The sequence below is a fragment of the Scyliorhinus canicula genome, chromosome 1, assembly GCF_902713615.1.
Source record: "Scyliorhinus canicula chromosome 1, sScyCan1.1, whole genome shotgun sequence".
Taxonomy (NCBI): domain Eukaryota; kingdom Metazoa; phylum Chordata; class Chondrichthyes; order Carcharhiniformes; family Scyliorhinidae; genus Scyliorhinus; species Scyliorhinus canicula.
The window spans coordinates 211,547,590-211,566,905 of record NC_052146.1 but is presented as its reverse complement, the minus strand read 5'-3'; the positions used below and the strand labels follow the sequence as shown (position 1 = coordinate 211,566,905).

Sequence of the window (19,316 nt, the reverse complement as noted above, 5' to 3'; positions counted from 1 at the left end):
GCTGTTGCTAGTGCTTTCAATCCCAACCCCCTGCACAAACTCCTCTCCATTCTGACCCACTGGGAATCAAACCCTCTGACCCAGCTCCGCACTTTCTCCACATTCGCCGGCCAGTAGTAATACATCAGGTTCGGAAGACCCAAACCCCCTTCCTGCCTTCCCCTCTGTAGCACTTTTCTAACTCTGGCCATCCTCCTTACCCATACGAACGAAGTAATCCTTCCCTCAATCTCTCTGAAAAAAGCCTTTGGCAGGAACATCGGCAGGCATTGAAAAATAATCAGAAATCACGGCAACACATTCATTTTAGCCGCCTGTACCCGACCTGCCAGTGACAGAGGGAGACTGTCCCACCTTGCCAGATCAGCTTTCACTCTCCCCACCAAACTAGAAATGTACCTGCGGAGCACCGCCCCCCCCCCCCCAAACTACCCCCACCAATGCTAAATAATTTTAAGCATGCTTTGAACCAATTATATAATAATTAAAAGGTGTTACAGTAAGTGCGAATCTGAAAGTATGTCATCGAAATTATTCAAATGTGTTTAAATTCTACGTAAAGTATAATTTTTAAGTACTTACATTTGTTTTATTCTTTATGGTTAATAACAGCTTGCCCCACTCCTAATTCGTATGTTTGTCTGTGACCAGTATACCAAGCCCATCACAGTGATCTATGCCTTCGCGACTACAATGAGCCATCTGTAATGAAGGGGCAATAAGGCCGATGATATCTTGGGAGGGGGCATCAAATTAAGCTTTGTGGGTAGAGCTTAGTAATACAAAAGGGACCAGGCGCATTAGTAGGTATTTATTATAGACTCCCAGATAGTCAGTAGGAAATTGAATAGCAAATATGTGCACAATTCGCAGATAAATAATAAAAGGGTAATTATATTAGGTGATTTCAACTTTCCCAACATTAATTGCGATAGTCATTATGTTAAGGGCTTAGATAAAGTGGAGTTCTTAAAATGTACACAGGAGAACTTTTTAGCTCAATATATAGAGAGTCCCAGAGGCTTTTAGCAAGTACAAGGAGAGAAAATCCACCGAGGCATTAGTGGAGTACAGAAAGTGCAGGATGGAGCTTAAGAAAGCAATTGGGAGAGCAAAGAGGGGATATGAGAAAACTCTGGCTGGTAAAAGTAGAAAAAATCCCAAGATATTCTCTAAGTATATCAATGGGAAAAGGATAACCAGGAAAAGAGTAGGGACTAAGGGGGAAATCTGTGGGTGGCGCCAGAGGACATTGGATAGGATCTTGAACAAATACTTCATATCCGTCTTCATCCAAGAGAGGGATGAGGTAGGCATGGTACTCCGAGAGAAAGAGACTGCGAGGATTTTGAGCAAATTGACCCAGGGAGTGACACGGTATTGGAGGTGTTTGCAGGCTTAAAAGTAGATAAGTCTCCAGGTCCAGATAAATTGTGCCCCAGGATGCTGTGTTAAGCGAGAGAGGAGATTGCAGCGGCTCTGATACAAATTAAATTCCTCTCTGATCACAGGAAAGGTGCCAGAGTACTGGTTAACAGCTAATTTGGTCCCACTATTTAGGAAAGGTTGGAGAGGTAAGCCAGGGAACTATAGGTCAGTGAGTCTCAGATCAGTAGTCGGCAAACTATTGGAGGAAATTCTGGAGGGGAGAATCTATCTCCACTTGGAGAGGCAAGGTTTGATCAGGAATAGTCAGCATGACTTTGTCAGAGGGAGGTCATGCCTAACAAATTTGATTTAATTTTTTGAGCATGTGACCAGGTGTGTAGATGGGGGTAGTGAAGTTGATGTAGTTTACATGGATTTCAGCAAAGTTTTGACGAAGTCCCCCATGGGAGCTTATAAAGAAGGTATAGGCACATGGGATACAGGGTAACTTGATAAGGTGGATTAAAAATTGGCTTACCTGTAGGAGACAGGGTGTAATGACAGACGGCTGTTTTAGTGACTGGAAGTCATGGTCCAGTGGCGTACCACTGGGATCTGTACTGGGTCTCCTATTGTTGTCAGTTATGTAAATGACATAGATGACTATGCGGGGGGTCGGATCAGTAAGTGTGCGGATGACATAAAGATTGGCCGGGTGGTTAATAGTGAGGTTGAGTGTGTTGGGTTACAAGAAGATATAGACGGGATGGTCAGATGGGCAGAAAAGTGACATATGGAATTCAACCCTGAAAGTGTCAGGTGATACACTTTGAAAGGAGTAATTTGACAAGAAAGTATTCAATGAAAGGTCTGACACTGGGAAGTTCCGAGGACCAAAGGGATCTTGGTATGTTTGTCCGTAGATCTCTGAAGGCAGAAGGGCAGGTTAAAAAGGTGGTGCAAAAGTCATATGGGTCACCTTGCCTTTATCAATCGAGGCATAAATTACAAAAACAGGGAGGTCATGTTCGCGTTGTATAGAACTTTGGCGAGGTTACAGCTGGAGTATTGTGTGCAATTATGGTCAGCACAGTATAGTAAGGAGGTGATTGCACATCGGGGGTGGGGGGGGGGGGTGCACGGGCGATTCACCAGGATGTTGCTTGGAACATTTAAGTTATGAAGATAGGTCGGATAGAATTGGGTTGTTTTCGCTGGAGCAGAGAAGACTGAGGGGCAACCTGATCGAGATGTACAAGATTATGAAGGGCATGGACAGGGTGGGTGGGAAACAGCTGTTCCCCTTAGTTGAAAGGTCAGTTATATGGGGACACAAGTTCAAGGTGAGAGGAAGGAGGTTTGGGGGGAATTTGAGGGGGAACTTTTTTACCCAGAGAGTGGTGATGATCTGGAACTCTGCCAGGGAGGGTGGTAGAGGCGGGTTGCCTCGCATCCTTTAAGAGCACTTTAAGACCTGGAAGAGCACTTGGCACGTCATAACATTCAAGACTATGGGCCAAGTGCTCGCAAATGGCATTAAATAGGCAGGTGTGATGATGGCATGGTGGCTAGCATTGCTGCCTCACAGCACGAAGGACCCGGGTTCGATCCCGGCCCCAGGTCACCATTCGTGTGGAGTTTGCACATTCTCCTGCATGGGTGTCACCCCCACATCCCAAAGATGTGCAAGGTAAGTGGACTGGCCACACTAAATTGCCCCTTAATTTGAAAAAAAAAAGAATTGGGCACTTTAAATTTATATTTAAAAAAAGTAGGCACGTCTGGTGTCTTTCAAGTGTCGGTGCAGACTCGATGGGCCAAAGGGCCTCTTCTGCCCTGTATTATTCTGTGATTCAGTGAATGACAACATTATATTTTCCGTCCCCTCAATGGCTTGTTTTGCAGAGGCGGCCCGCCATTGGCCAGCTGCGAGATCTTCCAGTCCCACCAGTATCAAAGCGGTTTCCCGTTGTTCGCACCCTCCACTGCTTGGGAACCCGTGGTGAGGGTCGCTGTCTGCAGGAACGGAAGATCCCACCAGCAGGAATGGCCTGAAAATCCCACCCCTTGAATACTGTGGATACTGGAAATTTGCAATAAAAACGAAAGATGCTGGAATAAAACCCAGCAACGAAGGTTGCATCTGTGTAGAGAGAAAAGCAGAGTTAACATTTCAAGTCCTGGCCTTTCATTCAGGTCTGGGAAAAGTTAGAGATGTAGTTTCAGCAGATAGATGCAATTAAAGTGAGGTTCTAGGTCTCTGATTCACCACAACGAGGAAAATGAAAATTGCTTTTAAAATTGAAGGCCAGTGCATTAATCGCAATTTCTACTTTAACATTTTCCAGCAAGACATTTCTACGGCATTTGTCATAAACGTCTTAAATTCCAGTGGTTAACCAGGTTAAAAGCTTAGTTGGAAGATTTGTGACACAAGCTGGCAGCATTGAGTATTTTCTTTCAACAAAGACGAAGGGAAATTTTGAATTCCCTTACAGTCAAATATTGAACTGTGATATTTGAAAATCCAAGGTGACTTGCTGCTTTTGTGTTTGAGCGTTGAGTATCACTTGAATATTTAAGAGGTAGCGAAAGAAAAACAGAGATTAAAAATGTAACTTTTTTTTTAAAAAGAAGAATAAACCTGAAACATTCATTTAGTTTCCAATTCGGTGTCCTGAGTATCCAGCTCTGGGTCCTGAACTGATTCAGGGATTCTTGTTTTGGAAATGCGAAGTGGAGGCATGTACCTGTATGTGTAATGAATTCCAAATTCTGATATTTATTCTGCGAACCGTGTTTGCAATGAATTAATTATATATTTTCATTGTATTAGGGTTTCTGATATTAACCTAAATTTTAAAACAAGCTTGGGAATTAACTTGTGCCCATTTCTGAATCCAGAAATTAAACAAATGGACTGAGAATGGTGCCTGCTTACCTGGCAGCAACATAAGTTACAGTCTTCGCTCTAAAGTTGCTGTGTGATTTAGTGATATTAATGGTCTGTTGACATCACCATCTGAAGTTTGTAGTAATTTGGTAACTGAATTGCACATTTTGCCTTCAGTGTATTAGTGCTGATGGAAGGATCAAATTCCATTGCAAAAGAATAGCTTGTATTTTACTTGCAACATGGCTGAAGACATGTCCACAAAGCTCATATGCGAGTCCATAATGGACTCTTTGTCCTTGTTACAAGCTGCATGAATTGTGCCCCTGGGTTGGATTCTTAAATGAGACAGCAGATCATTAGATAGATAATTATAGCTATTGAACTGAAGCAATAATAGTGACAGAAATTGTTGACAGATCTGCTGCTCTTGTTTAACAATCTAATGAGTTTTGTAAAAGCAAATACTATTTAAGAAAAAATGAAACTAACTACTTCTGGCCCTTTCTTTTCAGGAAAATGGAAATCTTCAGAATAACATCAACCAGCGCAAACTGAAGTATAAGGTAGTTTTTGTGTGTTCTCTTGGATTGTTGCACATTTCTTTTCTGCCAGTGTAATCACCACATACTATTTTAGGAGGAAACAAATCTTTCAAGTCATTACTAATTGGATCCAGCGTTTTGCTTTACATTTTGACTTGCAACTGTTGGGGTTTATCCAATTTCAGCCAATTGAGGGTGAAGAAGTCCTGTGTCAAAGTGTTATTTGTAAGACATTGTCTACAGCAGTAAACCTAGAGTATTCAGTAAAACTATGTGAAAGGTGGCTGGATGATATGTAAACGTTAGCCAAAAATGAAATCTTCCTACAAATCTTCCAGCTAGAGAAAGAGTTGGTCCACTCAAGGACAAAGGAGGGAAATTATGTGTAGAATCAGAGGAAGTAGGTGAGATCCTTAATGAGTATTTTGCATCGGTATTCACAAAGGAGAGGGACACATTGATGGTGGTGTCTCAGAGGGATGTGTAAACACTTTAGAACAGGTCATTGTTACGACGGAGGAAATGTTAGGTGTGTTAAAAAGCATTATAGTAGACAAGTCCCCAGGGCCAGGTGGCATCTATCCCATATTACTGAGGGAGACAAGAGATGAAATCACTGGGCCTCTGACAGAAATCTTTGTGTCCTCATTGGCCCCAGTTGATATCCCAGAGGACTGGAGGATAGCCAATGTTGTACCGTTATTTAACAAGGGTTGCAAGGATAATCTGAGTAATTATGGGCCAGTGAGCTTGACGTGATAGTGAAATTGTTGGAAAAGATTCGAAGAGATAGGATCTATGCACATTTGGAAGTGAATGGTCTTATTAGTGACAGACAGCATAGTTTTGTACGATTTAAGTTTTTGAGGAGGTGACAAAAATGATTGACGAGGGAAGGGTTGTAGCTGTTGTTTGCATGGACTTTAGTACAGCATTTGACAAGGTCCCTCATGGCAGGCTGGTGCAAAAGATGATATCACACGGGGTCAAGGTGAATGAGCTGGATGGATCCAGAACTGGCTTGGCATAGAAGACAGTGGGTAGCAATGAAAGGGTGTTTTTCCAAATGGAAGTCCGTAACTAGTGGTGTTCCACAGGGATCAGCACTCGGGGACTTCTGCTCTTTGTAATATATATAAATGACTTGGAAGATAACGTAGCGGGTCTGATCAAGTTTGCAGATGATACTAAGAATGCAGGAGTTGCAGATAGTGATGAAGATTGTCAGAGAATCCAACAGGATATAAATAGGCTGCAAAATTGGGCAGAGAAATGGCAGATGGAATTTAACCCGGACAAATGCGAGGTGATGCATTTTGGTAGATCCAATTCAGGTGGGAGCTATAAAATAAATGGCAGGAGCATGGAGACACAGAGAAATCTGGCCGTGCAGGTCCACAGATCCTTAGAAGTGGCAGCAGAGGTGGAAATGGTGGTAAAGAAAGCATATAGCATGCCTGCCTTCATAGCCAGGGTATCGAGTTTAAAAGCTTCAAAATTATGTTGCAGTTATATAAAACGTTGGTTAGGCCACATTTGGAATACTGGGCGAGATTCCCCGCGAACCAGCGGGGCGGGCCACTCCGGCGCCGAGGAGTGGCGTGAATCACTTCGGCGTCGGGCCACCCCGAAGGTGCGGAATTCTCCGCACCTTCAGGGGCTAGGCCAGCGCTGAAGTGTTTTGCGGCGTGTAAGGGGCTTGGCGCCACGCCAACCGGCGCCGAAGGGCCTCCGCCGGCCGGCGCGAGTTGTCACATGCACGGGAGCACCAGCGTGTGCTGCCGTCATCCCAGTGCATGTGCAGGGGAGGTTTCATCTACCTGCCGGCCAACGCGGACTGTTAAAGCGGCTGGCGCGGAGGAATAGAGTGCCCCCACGGCACAGGCCCGCCCATGGATCGGTAGGCCCCCATCACGGGCCAGGCCACCATGGGGGTCACCCCCAGGCCACCATGGGGTCATCCCCAGATCCCCCCGCGCCTCCCCAAGGTCCCTGGAGGCCGTCCTCAGAGCCAGGTCCCGCCGGTAAGTACCAGGTCTAATTTACGCTGGTGGGACCGGCCGAAAACGGGCAGCTACTCGGCCCATCGCAGGCCGGAGAATTGCCGGGGGGGTCGCTGCCAACGATCAGCACAGCGCGATTCCTGCCCCCGCCAAATCCCCGGCGGCAGAGAATTCGGCAGCTGGCAGGGGCGGGTTCACTTCGCCCCCAGCGATTCTTCGACCCGGCGGGGGGTCGGAGAATCCCGCCCACTGTGTCCAATTCTGGTCACCGCACTACCAGAAGGACGTGGAGGCTTTGGAGAGAGTACAGAAAAGGTTTACCAGGATATTGCCTGGTATGAAGGGTATTAGCTCTGAGGGGAGATTGAACAAACTGGGATTGTTCTCCCTAGTGAGACAGAGATGGAGGCTGAGGGGCGACCTCAAAGAAGTTTATAAAAGTATTAGGGGGATAGATAGGGTGAACAGTTGGCGGAAATGACAATTACAAGGGTCACAAGTTCAAGGTGAGGGGGGAAAGGTTCAGTGGAGATGTGCGAGGGAGGTTTTTTTTTTCACAGAGGGCGGTAATGGCCTGGAATGCACGGCCATGTAAGGTGGTTGAGGCAGATAAAACTTATCTGGATAGGCACATGAACAGACGGGGTTTGAAAGGATTCATGCGGTTGGTCTGGATAGGATACGTGATTGGTGCAGGCTTGAAGGGCCGAAGGGCCTGTACCTGTGCTGTATTGTTCTTTGTTTTACACAAGATTTCATATTAAGATTGAATTTTTTTATCTGTCTAATGGGTACAACAAAAATATATTTAGTGTACACTCATTTCCCATGCTTGATTTTATTTTGCTGAACTGCTTAGGTGTGTTAAGGTCCACGGTTTAGAGAACCCCAAAGTGTATCATGGAGTTCACCTGGCCCTTAACTTTGAAGTTATTGTGGTTATGGGGAGCACATGGCCTGTCTTTCAGGTGTTATTCAACCGTGTTACAGTACTTTTAAATTAAAACAATGTTTATCCATGAAACCAGTTAACACTTTATAAACCCACAGTAAACATAACTATCAACACCAATAAATTCCCAAAGAATACAGTGCTCAACAGATAACCTTTGATAAATTCCCAAACAACATCCAGATGACAAAAGACCCTTTTAACACAGAGATCCGGTTTAAATTCTCGACTGAAAGCAGTTATCACTCTGAAATCACCCAAATGAATACTCTTTAGCTTGGAGAGAGATCCATGCACATCTGCTGGCCTTCACTGCAGCTCTCTCTGAAAATGAATCTAAAAACTCACTCTGTAGCAGCCTGCTCAAAAATGAAAGTAAAGCAGACAGCCCAGCTCCACCCATACTCTGACATCGCTCATAAACACCCATTTCTTAAAGACTCATTTCTTAAAGGTACTCTCACATGACAGGTGTCAGGCAACAGAATTATTTTTAAGTGGATTACGGGTTGGGTTCTGCCCTCATAATGTGATACACCAGTACTACTGGTAAGCAATTAAAAACAATCATTTTCCCTGTTATTTCATCAGTGCACTGAATGGATACCAGCAGGTAGTGATTTGAAAGCAATTGCAAAAATTAAGAGTATATTTCAAGAATCCGAGAGCAAAGAAAGACAATTAATGCTACACCTGGTAGAGTATTTTAGTTTTGATTATATTCAAGTTTCAGAAAGCACATTAAATATGACACAGATTAAACTGGATTTTGCTCTTTCCCTGCTGGCAAGTTTTAAGACGTAAAATCCAGTGGGTGGTTTTATGGCACCTACCCGCCAGCCACTGGCCTATCTGAGATCTTACAGGAAGGTGGCGGCGATGCCTACCCTGGTTTAAGTGGCCAATTAAGGGACACAAGGGCTCATTCAGCAATTGCTGGTGTTTTATCACTGTGGGTGGAGGCCCATGCCATGCAGGTAGCTCGGCGGCTACTGCTCTCAGCTGGTGTTGGGCAAGGGTGGGGTGGGTACCTTCCTTGTGGAAGGGGCTCTCCAAAGTCATCCCCCTCTTCACCTGGGCAGGTTGGCAGACCCACGCAAGGCCCAAACCCTGTATATACCTGGGTTCCTCAGCATAGTGGGACTGTCTAGCCCAAGCTGTGGCCGTCACTCTGTATGGTGCTGTTGGGACTACAGAGCAGCTAGCTTATCAGATTGGCTGGCAGCTGTCTGAGGCTGGACTGCATACCACGATGGGGGAAGCTGTCTTAAAGCAATTAACGCTGCTCCCGGCATTAAATTGCTGTGGGGCAGCTTTTGGGATCGCGGGCGGGCTGTCCCCTCTTCACTTTTTAGGTTGGGGGGGTGGGGGGGGGGGGGCAAGGACAACCATACTGTGCAAAATCGAGCCCATGGTATTTTCACCATCCAATTTGATTATTGAAAGGACGTAATCTTAAATTATCACGTCGGTTTTGCTAATTGACAAGAGAAAGTTAACCTTCTCATTGCTAAGAGCATCGATAGACCATGGGCGAAATTCTCCCCCCCCACGACGGGTGGGAGAATAGCGGGAGGGCCTTCCCGACTTTTTTGACGCCCTCCCGCTATTCTCCCCCCCCCCCCCCCCCCCGCCGAAATCCCGACACGAATCGCTGCCGCCGTTTTTTTACGGCCGGCAGCGATTCACAGCTGTTAGAAGGGCCGAAGTCCCAGCCCTTTACGACCTTTTTACGAACGGCAAACACACCTGGTCCTGCCGTTCGTAAAAACGTCGTGACCACCTGGAAAAAAATAACCATGGCACCGATTGGCACGGCAGTACCACGGCCGTGCCAAGGGTGCCATGGGCCCGCGATCGGTGCCCACCGATCGCGGGCAGCGGGCCCGATGCCCGCGCACTATTTGTCCTTCCGCCGCCCCGCAGTATCAATACGCGGGGCGGCTGAGGGGCAACCCGGACCGCGCATGCGCGGGTTTCGCGCAAAAACGCGATGACGTCACCCGCGCATGCGCGGGTGGAGTCTTCCCACCTGCGCATGCGCGGCTGACGTCATATGACGCGTCAGCCGGCGCTAAGTCCGACAAGCGGGCTTAACGATTTTCGTTAAGCCCGACTTGTCGGAGCCTCCGACGTCGGCCTGCTAGCCCCGACGGGGGACCAGAATCGGTCCCCCGTCGGGAAGGGGCGCGACAGTTTGACGATTTCTCCCGTTTTGGGAGAATTTCGCCCCTGGTCTTTTCCCATCCTAATTTTACATGTTTCTGTAATGGAAAACAAATTAGTTGAATTTTGAAAACGGGCAGCGTTTTGATAATCTAAACATTCCAATTACCTACAGCTGTGAACGAGGTGGATTATGTCAGAAACTAAACATAAAACACAAAATTTAGTGTTGGCAAAGATTCCTTAGAAACGTACAAGCAAGTGCCCTTGAAGTTGGGATATTAATCTTCCACACCCCAATGAAGTCCATCCCGTCTCTCATTCCCTTGCCGACAGACACGAAGAAACCACCAGTGAACCAAACCTCTGGTTATTTTTTAGTCAATGATTCCTCTCCCATGATTCTGAAAACACCAGCTTCCCCGTGTATTGTGAGGCATAAAAAAGGATCCCTCCCTTACACTGCGCAGAGCTGCCGAACTCTGAACTGCTATTCTAGTTTTAACTCAATCCTAGCAACAGCCACAATTCTGCCAAAATTCAGGTTTATCTGCATTGCTATCAAAAATACTGGAGTGGCCCACTTACAGCTCCACCTCTTTCCCCGCACTACTAAATACCATGTAACTATTACGTGTTACCTAATATTTTACTATATTTTTTCAGCTTTAAAATGGTAAAGGACGAAAAGCAAGTTTTATGGCCACTTTTGTACAGTTTTCACAGAATGATGTATAATTTTGGAATTCAACCCTCAAAAAGTATCAATTCAAAACAAAGTTGCATTTAAAGAAAATGGGGTGCGAGTACCCTGCATTTTGAAGAGATCAATTTAATTGAATCTTGCAGTACTCTCTATTGTACGCAACAAGCACAACGTTTAAAAACACATCCCGATTATATTGCCGAGATGTGGGCAGGTTGGAATTGGAAATCCATCAATGGAGGTGGTATCTGTCTAATACGATGGTCCTCTGTCAGATCTTCACTCACTGTTTGGATGTTGAACTGAGAGTGCATGTCTTGAACTGTCAGACTAGTGCGTATAAAGAAGCGCAAGCAGCCAATTGCAGAACTCTCAGAAGGTTATCAAGTAGATTAGGGAATTAAAGTAACTGTTCAACGAATGCTGCTGGTGTACACAAATGTCATCATTAATAAAGGAGCTGCTTTTTTGTGAGGGTTATACAGCTACGGTAACCTTGAGTCCAAATTTCCAGTGCACAAAGCAGTGTTTTTCAGTACAGCCTAGCTTAGTATGCATGATTTCAGTGGCAATATCACTCGACTAGCAGTCCAGACTAATGCCTGCAGCTGGTGTAATTTAAATTCAATTAATAAAAATCTGGAATTAAGAACTAGTCTCAATAACAGTGACCATGAAACCATATAAAAGCCCAAATTACTGCGGATGCTGGAATCTGAAACCAAAAGAGAAAATGCTGCAAAATCTCAGCAGGTCTGGCAGCATCTGTAAGGAGGGAAAAGAGCTAATGTTTTGAGTCCAGGTGACCCTTTGTCAAAGCCAAAAGCTAAATGAAACCATTGTTATTTGAAAAAGAAATCTGGTTTATTAATGTCCTTCAGTGAAGGAAATTGCTACCCTTACCAGGTCTGGCCTACATTTGCCTCAAGACCCTCAGTAATGTGGTTGATTCTTAACTGCCCTCTGAAATGGCCAAACAAGCCACTCAGTTATATCAAACTGCGAGAAAATGTAAACGGAATGAACTCCCTCCCTAACAGCACTGTGGGTGCACACACACCACATGGACCACAGCGGTTCAAGAAGGCAGTGGACCACTACCTTCTCAAGGGCAGTTGGAGATGGGCTACATAAATACTAGACAGGGCAGCAACGACCATTTCCCATGAACAAATAAATTTTAAAAAGAAGTCAGTCGGCCCTGTAGCATTAATGATCACAATTATTTTAGTGGAAAATCGATTTGATGTTCTGGTAAGGAATGGGAATTGTCACATTCCGAAAGGTTCGGTTTCCACGAGTGAATGCAGAGTATACTGGAAATCTGCAGAGGGATTTGAATAGTTTAAGTGAATGGACTAGAGTCTGGCAGATGGAATACAATGTTGACAAATGTGAGGTTATCCTTTTTGGTAGGAATAACAGCAAAAGGGATTATTATTTAAATGATAAAATATTAAAACATGCTGCTGTGCGGAGGGACCTGGGTGTCCTTGTGCATGTGTTGCAAAAAGTTGGTTTACAGGTGCAACAGGTGATTAAGAAGGCAAATGGAATTTTATCCTTCACTGCTAAAGGGATGGAGTTTAAGACTAGGGAGGTTGTGCTGCAACTGTATAAGGTGTTAATGAGGCCACACCTGGACTGTGTTCAGTTTTGGTCTCCTTACCTGAGAACGGACGTACTGGCACTGAAAGGTGTGCAGAGGAGATTTACTAGGTTAAGCCCAGAGTTGAGGGGCTTGGATTACGAGGAGCGGTTGAGTAGACTGGGACTGTACTTGTTGGAATTTGGAAGGATGCGGGAGATCTTGTAGAAATATATAAAATTATGAAGGGAATAGATAGGATAGATGCGGGGAGTTTGTTTCCACTGGTGGATGAAAGCAGAACTAGGGGGCACAGCCTCAAAATAAGAGGAAGTAGATTTAGGACTGAGTTTAGGAGGAACATCTTCACCCAAAGGGTTGTGAATCTATAGAATTCCCTGCCCAGTGAAGCAGTTGAGGCTCCTTCATTAAATGTTTTCAAGATAAAGGTAGATAGTTTTTTGAAGAATAAAGGGATTAAGGGTTATGGTGTTTGGGTGGGAAAGTGTAGCTGAGTCCACAAAAGATCAGCCATAATAACTTTGAATGGCAGAAAAGGCTCGAAGGACCAGATGGCCTACTCCTGCTCCTAGTTCTTATGTTCTTATGTTATGAAGATGAAGAAAATGTTGAAGATATTGATATGTTTCTGCAAATAGGAGTAGTTTCCTAAAGATCTTTTTGCCAGCTTGGGCTTGCCCCATCTCAACATTGACCAAAGCATGACCATGTTAGAAAGAAAAACACATCAGAAATATGCTGGTATACAATACCTAACTAAAAGCAGACCAATCCACAGCATGCTTGCATTATTTTGTTGTATTATCCGCTACACATTGTCAACAAGCATATGATGAATAGCCCCTTCTTACAGTAGAAATCCACACCCTTCATCTGACGAAACCGGAAACATATTTAAGACCAGAAAATCTGAGGAACAGGAGGAAGATACTGAGCCTCATAAGCCTGTTCTGCAATTTTAGATCATGGCTGATCTTTACCTTGACCCCATTTAGCCACCATCGCACCATATCTTTAATATTCTTGACTGACCAAAAGCCTTACTACTCTCAACCTTGAAAATTTCAGTCTACAGCATTTTGTGAGACTGAGTTGATGATTTCCACTACCCTTTATGTGAAAAAATGATTCCTGATTTCACTCCTAAATGTCTTCTGCCTAAGATTATGTACTCTTGTTCTTTGATTCCTTCACCAGTGGAGATAGTTTCTCTGTATCTGTCCTATTGAATTTGTTTATACTTCAAATATTTCCACGAGATCTCTCTTCCCTGCCCCCCCCCCCCGCATCCCGAATACCAGAACTCGAAATGCAAACCAAGCCCTGGTCTCATTTTGATAAGTCTGTGCTGCATTCCCTGCAAAACCAATATATCATTCTGAAAGTGCATTGCCCAAAATTGAATGCAGTGTATTATGCCCCCACTGAACATTAATCCACTTTGATGTTGTTTAACTTTTAACGTTCTTTAAAAAAAAGTAATGCAAATATATCTGTCATCAGTTTCACTTTAACATCGTTTTTCACAGACCTCCTCTTCTGTTGCCTCTCGGTTACATAACTTCTCCCACAGTACTTCTGCCCTTAGTCTCTCTTCCGCTCCCAGCATTGCTGGCTCCTTGCCTTGCCAGTTTCTGTTCTTGCCTTAATACTCACTGGGTCTGTTCTTCAGCACTTGGCTTCATGGAAGTCCTAGGCTCCATTTGGTGGCAAAAGTTAGTCGGTACATGTAGTTTTGGCACTTCAGCTGGTGCCTGTACTGACCAACTTCTGCCATCAAATGGAGCCCAATCAAAAATTCTGTAAATTTAAAAACAATGTAATTGTATTTCTTTTATATTTAGTGATGTTGTTTTGCAAGTATTTTGGATGGACATGCACAGTGCTGTACATATATTGTACATTGTATTGTACATTGCTTTCTCCGGGGGAAAAATGGCCAACGGATGTAACTTTGGCTTTCATATCGATTCCTATGGAAACCTATGGTTACTTAAGGACTCTCTGTACTCTACGGAGCAAGGATCTGTACAGCTCAAGGATCATTTCTTCAATTTTTAATTCAAACTCCATTGATATAAACTAAAGGCCAATATTCTGTGAGTGGCTTTGGTTAGTTTTGTAACAGTATGCAAGCTTTCAGTGTATCTGTTCCCCACAGGCTTCTAGCCGCACAAAATTAAGAAAACATTCAGATTTTTTTCTTTCCCAGTTCCAAAGCGGGTGACCTCATAAATCTAACCTGAAATGTATTAATCTTAATACGCATGGTATAAGAATGAAATAAGTTGAAATTCATGCTCATTACATAAAACCTGTAGCAGTAATTGAAAAATAATTGCACCTGGGTCAAGATTGCCTGCAAAATATTCATTGGTGCAAAACTTTCAAAGGGGTCAATTAGGAGGAAATAAAGGTGGAGTAGCGATTTCAAAGAGTGAATCATAGAAATAGTAAAGGGATTTAAAGAGCAAAGTGGTCCATATCAAATCCTTTTTGTTGTGACCTGAGAAATATCAGGTGATTGACCTTGTAGACTACTGCTGCTGGTAAAACAATTAAGGATGATATTTAGAGATAAATTAGTAAAGTGTATATTAATAATAAGAGTTGCAGTAGGAGATTTTATTTATCTGACAATAGACTGGTTTGTGAAAAATTAATATTTGTCTTTAGAAAAAGAAAGGTTCTACTTTTTTCTCTTGTGTTCAGAACATGTTCTGGCTAATGAAGCAAAGCAACTGGGTGATCCATAAGTTACAGGATTAACAGCTCATTATGATTAAGTAGTTTAACGATGGAAAAATTGAGGGCAAGGATACTTGATTGGAATGGGGTGGGGGGGGCAAATGAGAAATAGTGTGAGAAAATGTGACCTGGTTCATTTAAAAAATGGTGGGAATATTGATTTGCAACTGGTGATATTTAATTAGGAATTGGACAAGGAACTGTTGTTCAGTTATCTTCAATAAAACAGGAAAGGATCAAAGCCAGGGATCCAAGGGTAAATAGGAATTTGGGTCAAATTTAAAATGGAAGAAAAACATTTACTGCTGACGGTGCAGTTGATGAGAGGAAATCCAGAATAAATTAAAGAATATACATAGGAAATATTGCAAAAAGGTAAATTAGAAAGACTGCAAGGATAACTGAGCAAGTTAGCAAAAGTCTTCTGCCAGTACATTACATATAAAAGCACTGTAAAGTTATATGCAAAGCCACTAATGTTGAAAAGCAGAGATAAGGGGCTGGATTTTCTGCCCCCGACGCCGAAATCGTGTTTGGCAACGAGGCGGAGAATCTATTTTGCAGCCGACATCGGGAGCAGCGCCTGTTTTTGTATACTCCGCCCCTGAAAAGTGGCATACTCAAGGACTATGCCCCACCAAGTATCCAGGCCTCAGGTCTTTGCCTGAGGCCCTCCCTGCGATGCTCCGTCCCTGACCAGCCGAGTTCCCGACCCCTTAGGTTACGTGTGCTCACACCGTTCGGGAACTTTGGATGACAGCTGTGGACTCAGTCCGGTGCTGCCATAGTTGGGGGAGGGTCGATCTGCGGGGGGGGGGGGGGTTCATTCGGGGCTGGGGGGCACAGTGGGCGGGCAGTCCGATGCGTGCAAGCGGCCGGAGGGGGGCACAACTTTTGCAGTCCAGGTCAACCATGGAGCACGGCCGCCGCAATGCACATGCGCGGCCACGGAATCGGAAATGCTCAAGGCAGTATCGGCAGCTAGAGCTGCGAGCACTATGCTGTCTCCCTGCTGGTCCCCGGCAAAACGGGTAATAGGTGGCCAGTCTTCCTAGCATAAAACACCACCGTTTTCATGCCGTGTGAATCCAGCCGATTAATTTTTTTAAAAATGTATTCATGGGATGTGGGTGTTGCTGGCTATGCCAGCATTTATTGCTCATCCCTAGTTGCCCTTGAGAAGATGGTGGTGAGCTGCCTTATTGAACTGCTATAGTCCCTGAGTTATAGGTACACCCACAAAGGAAGAGAGTTTCAGGATTTGCACCCAACAACAGTGAAGGAATACCAATATATTTCCAACTCAATATGGTGAATGACTTGGAGGGGAACTTACAGGTGGTGGTGTTCCAAGGTATCTGCTGCCCTTGTCCTTCTAGATAGTAGCGGCCATGGGTTTGGAAGATGCTGCCTAAGGAACTTTGGTGAGTTCCTGAAGTGCATCCTGTCGATGGTATACACTGCTGCTACTGTGTGTCAGTGGTGGAGGGATTGAATGTTTATGGACTGAATGCCAATCAAGCAAGCTGCTTTTTCCTTGGTGGTATTGAGTTTTTTGAGTGTTGTCGAAGCTGCACTCATCCAGGCAAGTGGAGTATTCCATCAGAGTCCTGGCTGTGCCTTGTAGATGATGGAAGCGCTTTGGGGAGCTGGGAGGTGAGTTACTCTCTGCAGGATCCCCAGTCTCTGAACTGCTCTTAAAGCCACAGTATTTATATAGTAGTCCAGTTCAGTTTCTGGTCAATGGGATGTTGATAGTGGGGAATTCAGCGATGGTTATGCCATTGAATGTTATGAGGTGATGGTTAGATCCTTTCTTGTTGGCGACGGTCATTGCCTGGCACTTATGTGGCACAATTTGCCACTTGTCAGTGTCCAGGTCTTGCTGCATTTGGACATGGACTGCTTCAGTAAGAAATTGTCTTAGTTTGAACCAGTTGCAACTTTGAAATTACAGAACCACAGTGGGTGAGTGGGGAAGTTATTGGAAATTATTATTCAGGGACAAATGTTACAAAAGAAGTTATTCATACTTGAAATAAATAAATCATCAGCACCAGACTTGTGGCATGATTCACATTTGGTGTTTTTTTTCTTCTTTCTCCTGACTGCTTTGTTTCATACTTAATTTAGATTTACTGACTGAAATGAGGAACTTGTATGGATCTCTAGATGTTTGTTAATGTTTTGTAGCTCTAGTGCTGTGCACTGGTGCAATTAGGCTGCCTACAGCCACTGGCATTTGAAAATGCAATCAATCACTGAGGACCTAGGGATGGGACTCTGCTCTAGCTCTTAATTTAAAAAGAATTTAAAGTAAATTACTTATGTCATACATCAGTAGGGTTGGCGGCTGTTACTTTGTGTACCAGTCTGTCAGTGATGGTTTGTACTGATTGTTGAGCATTTTAAAAGAATGCTGCTATTTTCAAACCTTTAACAACTGGTCCTGCTGTTTTTTTTTACTTAGTTTAGAGTCAGTGAGAATAAACAAGGAAACCTCTGTGCATGTGTCGCACTAGTTCTCTTAGATCACACATACAATAATCAAAGTTTTGAAAACTACTCTCTGTTATAACTGAGAAGTTAGTATTTCTTTGTCATACTTTTTATATTATTGAACTGGGAATTCCTCCCCTCCTTATTCTGTCCCCCTTGCAATTTAATTTGTGCTCAGTATTTCTAACAATCGTGATGCAAAGTTTGTTCTTTTCTTATTGCTGATCCAAGATTTCTTCTGCTTTGGTAGCGATTATTCTCTCGAATGCTGGAGACTGATCCAGACAGTCTAAAGGACCCTATTAAAATTAGTATTCCCCGTTATGTCTTGCGAGGACAAGGAAAAGATGAACACTATGAATATGAAGTCAAGGTGAGTGTTAAGTCTTTTTTCCATTTCAGTGTAAATATAACAATAATAAGTCTTTCATTTCAGAAGTGTAAAATCCCCAACTGTGAAAATTAATTTTCACACAAGAATTGCACTTTCACCAGTACGAACCAGGCATTCAGTATTGAAGCCGAGAGTATCATTTCAAATGTGTTATTAAACTGCAATTTATGATGAATGCAATCAATGTTCCACCTACTCCATTTTGCATTGATAGCGAGCCATTGATGAAGGACATGCAATACCACCACTGTTGATGGCACACCTTTTATATAAATGTCCTGATCTCTCCTGAAGTATTTTCACACATCTCCAGTTAAACTAAAAGTGAGGAGGCATACTTTGCTTGTTTTTTTAAGGAAAGGAATTGCGAGATTCCTGTCTTGATTAAAATTGATGGTAGGAAAACAGAGGGCAGCGCATAGCTGTCATGAGGTTCCAATGAGGCACTCCCCTGGGACTATTTTGCCATGAAAAAAGTACCATGATGGAGCAGAAAACAGTCCTGATTCAGCTGAGATAGATCACATGAAAAGCCAAGAGTAAGTTATCAGCAGGAATATCTGGAGAACTGTCAAACAAAAATGTGCAAGATGTAAATGCAATTTTATTGTTCTGTGTTGGCAGAGTGCATTGCCAGCAACATCCCCAATAAAGATTTTTTTTGCAAACTCCCTGATGTATTTACATCCAGTGTCTGTTGGTTACCTTTCACGTCCATGCCTTCACAAATTGTAATACTCTAGAAGTGTAGAATTCAGGTCAGCACTTGTGGCTGTTAAACTGTTCCCTGTAGAACTGTTGATCTAGCAAATCAGCTGATTTCATCGGGCTGTTTTTATTCAGCAGCACTAACTAATAAACATGGAGCTGTTGTAGGATCGAAAGTAGGCTATTTTTCTAATTCATTTTTAAGATAAGTGTGTCACTAGTAATGCTGGCATTTATTGCCCACTCCTAGTTGTTCTGCGAAGGTGGAGATGGTATGTTCCCTTTGATACAAGATAGTGCCTTGCTAAGCCATCTGAGTGGGGCAGTTAGATGCAGGCAGCTCCCAATCAAAGATGCTGGCAGCTCCAATCATTCTCCTCTGACTGCTTCCTGGGAAGGGTGACTATGTTGGACACAAGGTGGGTGGTAGCTTTTCAACTTACCACCGGGACCTGAAACTGAAGTTGCAGATTTGCTTCCCTGTTCAAAATCAATAGAAAAGAAAACTGGTTGCGAGTTGTGGCAAGTATCCAATCTGTAACGTCAGTTTTTGTACCAGAGCAAAGAGTTGAGAACCTCTCCTGTCGAGTTGGATGGAAACGGTCTTGTGATTTTCTGCAGTTGAATAGTTTTCTGGCATGTATTATTTTACTGATGAAGAGTAGCCACTTTATTGGAATGCTGGAGAGTTGCCAACACCTGTGCAACCAAATCCCAGAAAATCA

The 19,316-nt window shown here is 43.7% G+C and overlaps 1 protein-coding gene across 3 annotated transcripts in view; it reads left to right on the top strand.

Annotated features, from left to right (window-relative positions):
• Positions 1-19,316, top strand: part of kif16ba (kinesin family member 16Ba) — a 218,944-nt gene that overhangs the window by 133,943 nt on the left and 65,685 nt on the right. For all 3 annotated transcript variants that reach the window (XM_038807007.1, XM_038807021.1, XM_038807017.1), the window contains 2 exons: positions 4,777-4,827; positions 17,740-17,862. In XM_038807007.1, the coding sequence (XP_038662935.1) occupies positions 4,777-4,827; positions 17,740-17,862 (174 nt within the window). The remainder of the gene's footprint in view (positions 1-4,776; positions 4,828-17,739; positions 17,863-19,316) is intronic.